Source organism: Mastigoproctus giganteus, chromosome 8 (assembly GCF_048544385.1).
Source record: "Mastigoproctus giganteus isolate SK-2022 chromosome 8, ASM4854438v1, whole genome shotgun sequence".
Classification (NCBI taxonomy): domain Eukaryota; kingdom Metazoa; phylum Arthropoda; class Arachnida; order Uropygi; family Thelyphonidae; genus Mastigoproctus; species Mastigoproctus giganteus.
This window is the reverse complement of record NC_143582.1, coordinates 136,947,901-136,959,809: the sequence shown is the minus strand read 5'-3', so window position 1 is coordinate 136,959,809 and position 11,909 is coordinate 136,947,901. Positions and strand designations below refer to the sequence as shown.

General features: G+C 39.4%; 1 protein-coding gene across 1 annotated transcript in view; it reads left to right on the top strand.

Annotated features, from left to right (window-relative positions):
• Positions 1 to 5,898: 5,898 nt before the first annotated feature.
• LOC150081843 (serine/threonine-protein kinase Tao-like) overlaps positions 5,899 to 11,909 on the top strand; it is a 187,552-nt gene continuing 181,541 nt past the window's right edge. The window contains exon 1 of the mRNA XM_090380340.1: positions 5,899 to 6,025. Within this exon, the coding sequence (XP_090236466.1) occupies positions 6,009 to 6,025 (17 nt within the window). The 5' untranslated portion in view covers positions 5,899 to 6,008. The remainder of the gene's footprint in view (positions 6,026 to 11,909) is intronic.

The window sequence follows — 11,909 nt, the reverse complement described above, 5'->3', positions numbered from 1 at the left end:
TTTTTCTTCTCTGCCATATGCCTCATTAGTTCATCTGACATCCATTTTGGCCTAAACCTTGAACAATATTTCTTAGTTGGTATGTAAAGCCTAGTAGCTTCCAAGATAAGTTCTTTGAATGCTTCCCATTTTGAATTTGTTGTTGGTAACATCATCAGTTGGTCCCACTGTATAGAATTTAAATACTGTCTCAGTCCATCGTAGTCGCCTTTACGGAAGCAATAACCCTTCCCTTTACCCCTAATGGTAGTTACCTCTTTGAGTAAATCCCACTTCAGCACACTGTGATCACTGCCACCCAGTGGTTCATTTATCTGCAGATTCTTAATGCATGAAGAATCACTGCTGATAATCAAATCAAGAGTATTACTCCCTCTAGTTGCCTCCCGAACATGCTGATGTAGAAAACAATCATCCAATAAATCCACAAAAGCCCTGCTAGTGTGTGAGTAACCAGCCCCCAAATTCCAGTCAATATCTGGGAAATTAAAATCTCCCATTATAAGACTCTCTGATTTACTGGCCCACTCTATTTCCCTGTACAGTTCCTTATTATACTCATCAGAGTTATTAGGCCTATAGCACACTCCTACTCTCAATTTTGATCTCCCAGTGCTTTTGTCACACCAAACTGACTCAACACTGCACTGTCCAGCGATGTCGACTGGCTTCACTTCCTTGGTTTTTATGTGTTTCTTAACTAATAGCATAACCCCTCCTCCCTTCCTATCCTGTCTATCCTTTCTGTAGACGTTGTACTCCCCAAATTGCAGTTCTGATTCCCTTATATCTGTGTGACACCACGTCTCTGATATCCCAACAATATCTGCCTTTGATGTTTTGAGCAATACCTCAAATTCATCAAATTTATTTACTAAACTCCTAGCATTGGTGTACACACAAGTATACCTGCACCTGTTTCTATTCTTAGCTACCCTAACACAACCCATATGTTTACTTGTACCGCAATGGCTCCCAGCAGTCTCTGAAATACCATGCATCTTGTTTTTCAGGCTTCTGCTCATTCTAATAGAAGCAGTGCAAGAATCTCTTTCACCTCTGCCAGTGGCTACTGTCAATCTATTGGTCTTTGTCTTCCCCCAAGCTAGCAGTTTTCCGACCCACCTAACACTGCCTCGATAGCATCAGCAAATATTCTTGCACCCTTTCTATTTAAGTGTATCCCATACCTGTAGAAGCAATCTCTCCTGCATATTAACTTATTTTCTAGAGTAGCTTTATATTCCTATTAAGATACTTAGTTTAAAGTAACTTAGATAGAGATTTTGTAGGTATTACTTAGTATTGGAAAGGATAATCCACGTGTTTACCGTTCATAAATAGCCACCATTGTTACGCGATACAAAATATCTCGAAATAGATAGCATAAGCTTAATATAGTATAGTACATAATATTGTCAATTAATCTTGTTGAACTTCATTGTCAATTAAATTGTACTTTTAACTATACATATAACTGGCTACTGGATACATATAACTTGGGTTACGTAACATAAATAATTAATACTTAACTTGATACGGAAGTTATATAAAGGGATTTCGTAGATAACACTTGATACTGAAACATAAATAGAGTGTTATAACTGTGTCGGGATATAAGTTTAGGGTTTTAATTTTGTACTGAAATTGAAATTTTATTGAAATTAAATCGAAATCGTGACTCAGAGCAGCAAAGCAAAAGGCTCAAGCTAATGGGAGTTCTGTGGCTCAGGGGAGAACTGAGGGGGGGGTGCAGTTGCCCTCTGAATCACAGCCTATTAAAATGCACTACTTGCTTGATGTTTGTGGAGCAGTCAGGTACGGGGCATGATACGGCCATGGGGATGTCTTTGTGTGTGCACGATGCAAGGAGTGTAAGGAAATCAGGCGACAACTCAGCATTGTTATGGGCCTATGTGAGAGCTTGAAGGACAGGGTGGATGCCCTCGAATGAACTAAATTGAAGGGGCCCATCAAGCTCTCAGCTGCCCATACCAATGCCAGAGCTTGCACTTGGTCATTACGCAACACAGCGGCAGCCCCCAAGGTAGAATGCGCTGGTCCCAAAGGAACTAGTAGTTGTTGGTGACTCTATTGTCAGGGAAACGGGTAACATGCTTTGTAAAAAGGATAGGTGGAACAGGACCAGGGTATGTCTGCCAGGGGCAAAGGTTGATGACGTTGTACAGCGGATATCATCTTTTAAGGGCGCAAAAGGTGATATAGTTGTACACGTTGGCACTAATGATATTAAGAGTAGGAGACCGGCGGAATTACTTAACAAGTACAGGTCACTGTTGAAAAAAAGCTGTGAATTAGGGTTGAATTTGAAAGTGTCTGCAATTCTGACCAGACACGATAGGAGGGAGTATATGATGAGAGCCCTGTCGATCAATTCGGCTATGAAAAGATTGTGCAAGGCTCAAGGGGTAGAATTTTTTTTCAGTACGGTCTGTACTTGTTAACAGGAGAGACTGCTTCTACAGGGATGGGATACACTTAAATAGAAAGGGTGCAAGAATGTTTGCTGATGCTATCGAGGCAGTGTTAGGTGGGTCGGAAAACTGCTAGATTGGGGGGATACAAGGACTAATAGATTAACAGTAGCCAATGGCAGAGGTGAAAGTGATTCTTGCACTGCTTCTATTGGAATGAACCGCAGCCTGGAAAATAAGGTGCAGGATATTTCAGAGACTGCTGGGAATCATTGGGGTACAAGTAAACACATGGGTTGTGTTAGGGTTGCTAAGAAAAAGAACAGGTTCATGTATACTTGCGTGTACACCAATGCTAGGAGTTTAGTAAATAAATTTGATGAATTTGAGGTATTGCTGAAAACATCAAAGGCAGATATTGACGGATTTCAGAGACGTGGTGTCACACAGATATAAGGAATGCAGAACTGGAATTTGGGGAGTACAGTGTCTACAGAAAGGATAGGCAGGATAGGAAAGGAGGAGGGGTTATGCTATTAGTTAAGAAATACATAAAATCCAAGGAAGTGAAGCCAGTCGACATTGCTGGACAGTGCAGTGTAGAGTCAGTTTGGTGTGACATAAGCATTGGGAGATCAAAATTGAGAGTAGGAGTGTGCTATAGGCCTAATGACTCTGATGAGCATAATAAGAAACTGTACTGAGAAATAGTGGGCCAGTAAATCAGAATCTTCTAATGGGGGGATTTAAATTTCCCAGATATTGACTGGAATTTGGGGACTGGTCACTCACACACTAGCAAGGCTTTTGTGGATTTATTGGATGATTGTTTTCTACATCAGCATGTTCGGGAGGCAACTAGAGGGAGTAATAATCTTGATTTCATTATCAGTAGTGATTCTTCATGCATTCAGAATCTGCAGGTAAATGAACCACTAGGTGGCAGTGATCACAGTGTGCTGAAGTGGGATTTACTCAAAGAGGTAACTACCATTAGGGGTAAAGGGAAGGGTTATTGCTTTCGTAAAGGCGACTACGATGGACTGAGACAGTATTTAAATTCTATGCAGTGGGACCAACTGATTATGTTACCAACAGCAAATTCAAAATGGGAAGCATTCAAAGAACTTATCTTGGAAGCTACTAGGCTTTACATACCAACTAAGAAATATTGTTCAAGGTTTAGGCCTAAGTGGATGTCAGATGAACTAATGAGACATATGACAGAGAAGAAAAATGCATGGGATACATACAAATTATAGCAGTGTGTGCACAAATTGGAGCAGTGTGGCATTGGAGGCAAATTGCTGCTATGGTTAGAGGGGGATAAGACAGTGATAATCAATGGACAATGCTCATCGTGGACTAATGTTATTATTGGAGTCCCTCAGGGTTCAGTATTGGGTCCATTATTGTATTTATAAATGATATTGATGATGGTATATCAAACTTAATGTCCAAGTTTGCAGACGATACGAAGGTTGTCAGGGTTGTCAAGGACACTACTGACACTATGCTTCTGCAACAGGATCTGGAAAGGTTGAGCAGATGGGCTCAGAGGTGGCAAATGAAGTTTAACATTGACAAATGTAAAGTACTACATATGGGAAACAGCAACCCCAGAGCAACATATAAACTCTGTGGTACTACACTGACAGTGGTAGAGAATGAAAGGGACCTGGGGGTGGTTGTGCAAGCAGATATGAAGTTTTCTGGGCTGCAAGAGTAGCTCATAGTGTATTGTTGATGATATATAGGAATTTTTCTAGCAGGGATAAGGAGGTGATTATTCCCTTGTAGAAGGCAATGGTCAGGCCACACCTAGAGTACTGTATACAGGTCTGGAGGCCTCATTTCAAGAAGGATGTAGAGCTGCTGGAACGAGTACAGAGAAGGGCAACAAGAGTAGTGAATGGAACAAAGGGGTGCTCTTACGAAGAAAGGCTTAAGTTTTGCAAATTACAGTGTCTGGGGACTAGGCACCGGCGAGGTGATCTGATAGAGGTGTATAAAGCCTTGAATTGTTTGAGCATGCTCAATGCTGATGGGATTCTTCCTTTTGCTCAGAATAATCACCTGAGAGGGCATAAATTCAAATTGAGAAAAGACAGATGTAGGATAGACGTGAGGAAATTTGCCTTTAGCCAGCGGTTGGTTGGTTGGTGGAATAGACTTCCATCCCTTGTCGTGGAAGGTGATAGCCTAAATAAGTTTAAGGCTCAGCTGGTCAGGTATTTCGAATGAACAGAGGGGTGAAGTGGACCTGGTTATTTTTTATTTATTATTTTTTTTTTATTATTTATTTATTTATTTTATTTTATTTTTTGGCTGATGCTGCATAAGCTTGCTTTCTTGCATCAAACGCCCTGTACTAATGCTATGCTTATAGCATAATCATTAATGATGCTGCAAAATAAGTTCATTAAAATTGAGCCGACCGGGCTAGCCGAGTGGGTAAAGTACCTGCCCGGCAACCCAAAGGTCGCGGGTTCGATTCCCGCCTCGGGCTTGGATCAAAGTACTGCAAAAACCTTGGGAGGTGCAATATGGCCACAGAAGCCGATGCGCCAACAACTACCAAATCAAAAAAAAACAAAAAAAAAAAAAAAAATCATTAAAATTGAAATTGTTATTTTCCAAACTGTTCAATTAAGTGCATATCATAATTTATAAAGTGATGTGTGTGCCTTACACTGAGGTTAACGGAAAATCTTTATTATTGTAAGAGGAGGACATAGTCATTTTTTTTTTCAGTGTCATTGTAGCAAGTGATATATTGACAATATGTGAGATTTCAGATGATGTAGCAGGTTAAATAAACTTGAGAAATTTATGATAAAAGCCTCATGGCATAAGAATTATAAAATGTTATTGTACAAATAGGGCATAGCCATGTTTTGTAATGTTTCAGTAATGTTTTATAGTCCTCATAGCATGAATTTTTAGCTCTAAATTATTTAGTTTATTTTACTTGTTGCACTCTCTGGAAAGTCACATTTATGGTTATTATTATCACTGGATTGTGTGGGTCTGCAGTGCCTAATACTCCCACTGATGAGACTCCAAGCACAGTTTGAACCAGCAATTTGGTAGTGGCACACACACTCTAAATAAATAGTGATTCATTTTTCCATCAGAACAGTGCTTAATAATTTATAGTAGTGCAATACTTGGGCAACTTATGACAAATGCATGCACAATATGAGCTGCCTCAGTATTGCACTCAAGAAATGTAGGATAAATGCCTCATGCTCTTAGAGTTATAAAGAATTATTATTCGAGTAGGGCATATATATAGCAATGAGCAAACAAGGTTTACAACTTAATGCATTAAATTTCTTGAGTTAAAATTTTTCATTAATTTTAAGTCCATAAAGTTATAATGAATCATTTTGGTTTAACTTTGTGAGTTGCCTATTTCATATGTTTTGCAGGTTATTTGCATCATTGTTGAGGTATACCACAAGTTGGATAATTCATGACTATATATCCCAAAATATATAGTGTCCTAATAGTCAACCCCAAATATAGGCATTTGGAAGGTGCAGAAAGCCTTCTTTTGCGTTCCTCAGTATGCCATCCTTGCCTAGGTATGTATGTTTTGTTCTATGAGCTTCTAAATTTCCAGAATTTTAATTCCATAGTTTTTTTTTTTTTTGCAGCAGTGATGTCAACTTCAGGATGGCCACTACTTCAAAGTCCAGGGACAACATTTTACACACATACATATATATTTAATTAATGGCTTAAAAGTTTAACATTAAATAAATATTAAGCTATCATTAGAGGCAGCAAAATGCACATCCTCCACATGAAGCTCCGATATATCCGATAATTCAAAATAAAACATAAGCCAGTAGTATGGCAAAAATGTAGAGCGAAAAATTAACATAAAAATAACATAAAGTAAAATAAACCAAACAGGGAGGGGGAAGTAAAGGTAATAAGACATGAACAGTAGCCGATAGTCCCCTATATAATTTAGCACTTTAAATCCAATAACACCAATATAAAATTTGAACTAATGCCAATTATAATATGATTTAGCGGTACCCCCCTCGAAGGTACCAGTTCCGAAAAATGTGAAATATCACCAAAAAAAAAGGAGTTAAAAGAAAAACAAAATATCAAAATAACAGACTGACCATTATGCCCCATATCGACAGAGGAGATCACAAGGCCAATAATGGTCATGGAATCGCTGCATTTCAATTGCTATACAAATCGTCATAAAGGCGAAAAGATCGAAGAATCAAACCACCCATTCCTCCTCCAATCGATCCACCAATGCAGAGGATTTGCATGGCGGTGGTCCTTATGCAGCGAAAAATAATTTATAGAACAGACAGCACTCTAGATCAGAGCCACACCACTGACATAATGTAAGCTCCATGCACAAGTACACGGTGGGTGACCATCCAGGTGTGAACCAATGCAAGCAGGGGTAGAGGTGTGGCGCCCACACCATATGGAGGTACGCCGCCCCTCTATGTTACCAGGCAGTACTAGGTGGTAGATGACTCTCATCAACTGGTGCAATACCACCACTTTGCTTATTGGAGGCTTGAAGTGGTGGAACCCATGTTTAGTCTCTAGAGCTAAGTTCAGGTCAACCCTTCCCCATCTCTTCCATCATGCAGTATGATTGATGACTTTTGAGGTTATGATGAACATCGTGATGAGATACAATATTCCATACATTTCGAGGGTACAGCTCTAAAACGGTGTTCGCAGGCCGGCCGCTAGTTAGTACACCGGACCGAACCTATTGGTAACTCTCTAGGAGGCTTTCAGATCAGCTAGTGTATAATCTTGCTACCTCTACTCTGCCAGATAGTGACTGGAAGGAGTCTGAGTAGTGTGTATGCGGGGAGCATTGTCGAGGCCACGTTATGTCAAGGATCTAGGTATAGTCTTACCATGTGTATGCCATATCCAAAAATTTCATTACTTCATAAAGCATGTCCCACCCACTTTTTCTTACTAATGAATACACCATAAATTGTCAAACTAATAGAGCAAGCTTATCTGCAAAAAGATCTAAATCTCCCAAGCACCTCCAAATTCATTTCACAAATATATGTGGTCTCAATTCTAATCTCAACGATGTCCATTTCTACTTGCAGTCTGCCAAACCCCATGTACTTTTTCTGACAGAATCTCAGTTATCGGTTGATTAAACTACTGCTCATCTCAGATGCCCAAATTATTCGCTGTATGATTCTTTTTGCCTCAAAGGTGGTACTTGTGCATATGTCCGTTCTGATATTCCCTGTCAGAGACTTTTGGAATCTTGGAATCCAAGATTCCAAATTTTTTGGAATCTGTTCTCTTTGATCTTCTCTGGCTTAAAATCTCTCTACCTCATTGTGTCAAATTCATCTGTTGTCTCTACTGTTCTCCCAACTCCACTAATCACTTGGAGCTCTTTGACTTCCTCTCTTTGCAACTTGACTTTCTCCAGTCCAACTTTCCTTGGTGATTTTAATGTTCACAACTCCAGCTGGCTTCCATTTTCTAGTCACACCGACCCAGCTGGTCGAGATGCTGAGGGTTTTGCAATTACTAATGATCTTGCACAGGTTGTTCATTTACCTACAAGAATACCGGACAATCCTAATCATACAGCCAATACGCTTGATCTTTTTCTCACAAACAACCTTCTACGTACACGGTCGAAGTGAGAGGTCCTTTAGGCACTTCAGATCACAACTTGGTGATTGTCTCTTCTCCAATAGAACCTTTATCTCATGGCTGTTCTCAACCTCGTGTTTTTTGGCATTACAAGAATGCAAAATGGGTTGACCTGCGACACTTCTTTTCTTCTTTTCCTTGGTCGGATTACTGTTTCAAAACGTCTGATGTCAACGTTTGCTCAGATCGTGTCAGTGAAATTATTCTTGCAGGAATGGAATCCTTTATCCCACACTCCACTTTAAAATCTCGTCCTTTATCTAAACCTTGGTTTTCCAGTAAATGTTCTAAGGCTGTTCAAGAGAAGAATGTTGCATATCGTAATTGGCTTGCTTCTAATTCTTCAGTTTCATTTTCTGCCTACACCAAAGCTCGCAACAATTGTAAAGCAGTTATTAACCAGTCCAAACTAGAGTTTGAACAGGCTAAGAGTAGAAAACTTGCTTCTTGCCCTAATGGTAGCTGAGCATTCTGGTCTCTTGCCAAAGCTATTGGCTGCAACTTTTGCCCATCTCTGCTCCCACCTCTGTCCAAACCAGATGGTTCTGTTGTCACTTCAGTCAAGGATAAAGCTGACCTGCTAGCAACATCTTTTTTCTTTCAACTCATGCATTAACGATCTTGGTAAAACACCTCCCACTATTCCCAACACGCTCCATTCAATGCCTCCTGTGGTCTTCAGCCAAAAGGATGTCAGAAGGATTTTGATGAATCTTGATGCTAAGAAAGCTCCTGTTCCCGATGGTATTTCTCCACTTGTTCTCAAAACCTGTGCTGCTGAACTTACTCCTATTCTTTGCCGCCTTTTTTCACTTTCTTATTCCAAAAGTGTTTTTCCTTCTACTTGGAAATTTGCTCATATCCAGCCAGTTCCTAAAAAGGGTGACAAATCCCCCCCCATCCAATTAGCTTCCCATTGCAATTACTTCTACTCTTTCTAAAGTAATGGAGAAATCAATTAACCGCTAAATTTTAACCGCCTCCTGTCTGATCAACGATCGCCAGTATGGATTCCGTCAGTGTCGATTCACTGGTGATATTCTGGCTTATGTTGTTACCCATTTATGGACTAATTCAATGGAAAGGTTTGGTGAAACACAAATAGTTGCTCTTGACATCTCAAAGGCTTTCGATCGTGTTTGGCATAAAGGTCTTCTAAACAAGCTTCCATCTTATGATTTGCCAACTGTTTTTAGTAATTGGTTATCCAGTTTTCTCTCTGATCGCTCACTGAGGGTAATGGTAGATGGCTCTCTGTCTTCTAACTTCTCCACTAATGCCGGTGTCCCCAAAGGTTCAGTTCTTTCCCCCACTCTTTTCCTCTTGTATATTAATGACCTTCTTCCATTGACTAGAAATCCTATCCATAGTTTTGCCGATTATAGCACATTGCATTCCACTTTCCATTTTGAGAAACCTTGTCCTGCTCAATCAGCTTCAACTTCTCGAAAATCTGCTACCAATTCCTTAAATGCCGCTCTTCAGGTAATTCTCCAGTGGGGCAAAGACAACGTAGTTGATTTCAACCCTTCTAAAACTCAGTCTTGTCTTATCTCTCACAAAAAGGATTCTTCTGCTCCTATGCTTATCTTTAGTGACATTCCAATTTCTAGGCAAAATGATATATCTCTTTTGGGGATTACCCTTACTTCTAATCTCTCTTGGCACAAGCACATTACAAATATTGCTTCTTCTGCATCTAAAAAACTTGGTTTTTTTCTTTCGCTCTAGGCGTTACTTTTCTTCCAAACAGCTGCTCACTCTGTATAAATCGCAAATCTGCCCTGCCATGGAATATTGTTCCCACATCTGGGGTGGTGCCCCCAAAACCTCTCTCAGGCTTCTAGATTCCATTCAGAAGAGGGCAGTTAGGTTAATTAATGACTCAAATCTAACAGTGTCTCTGCACTCGCTGTCTCATAGACGTACTGTTTCTGCTGCATGCCTCTTCTACAGATACTTCCATGGGCACTGTTCTTCTGAATTAGTTGCTATAATTCCTGCTCTCTCTTTCAAAACAGTCCGAACGCGTACTGCCACCAGCCAACATCCATTTACTGTCCAACTTCAAACTCACAGAACCAACTTTTCATCTTCCTTGTTTATTCATTCAACTGCCGTTTTCTGGAACAACCTTCTTTCATACGTATTTCCTGAAAATTATGGTCTACAGAAGTTTAAGTCCAATGCCAACAAATATCTTCTTTCATCTTCTCAACCTCCAACCCAAGCACGGTACTAAGTACTATAGGTTCTAACGCCTCTCGTATTTGGAGTTTACATAAAAACAAAAAAAAAAAAAAAAAGCTTAGCCAGCTTATATAAAAGAAAAAGGAATAGATGGTGGCACAGGCGTGCTTATTTAGCATATCAACCCACTACTGCCACTGATTTACATTTAATTTATGGCTTAAAAGTTTAATATAAAATAAGAAAATAAATAAATATTAAGCTATCATTATAGGCAGCAAAATGCACATCCTCCACAAGAAGCTCCGATATATCCGATAATTCAAAATAAAACATAAGCCAGTAGTATGGCAAAAATGTAGAGCGAAAAATTAACATAAAAATAACGTAAAATAAAATAAACCAAACAGGGAAGGGGAAGTAAAGGTAATAAGACATAAACAGTAGCCGATAGTCCCCTATATAATTTAGCACTTTAAATCCAATTAATAACACCGAAATAAAATTTAAACTAATGCCAATTATAATGATTTAGCGGTACCCCCCCCCCCTCGAAGGTACCAGTTCCATGGTCTCGTAGTACTCTAGATATGGGGTATGATGGTCAGTTTATTAATTTGATATTTTGTTTTTCTTTTAGTAGTTCTTTTAACCCTTTTTTTTGGTGATATTTCATGTTTTTTGCAACCGGTACCTTCGAGAGGGGTACCGCTAAATCATATTATAATTGGCATTAGTTTAAATTTTATATCGGTGTTATTAATTGGATTTAAAGTGCTAAATTATATAGGGACTATATAATTTAGTTACTACTGTTTGTCTGTTTTTACTGGCTACTGTTTGTCTTATCTTTACTTCCCCTTCCCTGTTTGGTTTGTTTTATTTTACCTTATTTTTATGTTAATTTTTCGCTCTACATTTTTGCCATACTACTGGCTTATGTTTTATTTTGAATTATCGGATATATTGTGGCTTCGTATGGAGGATGTGCATTTTGCTGCCTCTAATATTTATTTATTTATTTTATGTTAAACTTTTAAGCCATTAATTAAATATAAATCAGTGGTTGTAGTGGGTTGATATGATAAATAAGCAGCGCCTGTGCTGCCATCTATTCCTTTCTTTTCTTTTATATAAGCTGGCTAAGCTTACATTATGTCAGTGGTGTGGCTGTGATCTAGAGTGCTGTCTGTTCTATAAATTATTTTTCACTGTATAAGGACCACTGCCGTGCAAAGAGGTGCCTCTGTAGCCAGGTGGAAAGGAGCAGCAGTGCGTAACACATGCTTCTTGATTAGACCGGGGTTCGAGCCCATCACCACCAAATACGGAGGATGCGGAAAGGTCAGGGAATGACCACCTCATATCCCGGAGCGATATGGCCTTAGTTGCTAATGCTCCTGAAAACCAAATAACAAACAAAATGCCATGCAAATCCTCTGCACTGGTGGATTGATTGTAGGAGGAATGGGTGGTTTGGTTCTTCGATCTTTGCGACGATTTGTATAGTGATTGAAATGCAGCGATTCCATGACCATTATTGGCCTCATGGTCCTCTGTCGATATGAGGCATAAAGGTCATTCTATTAT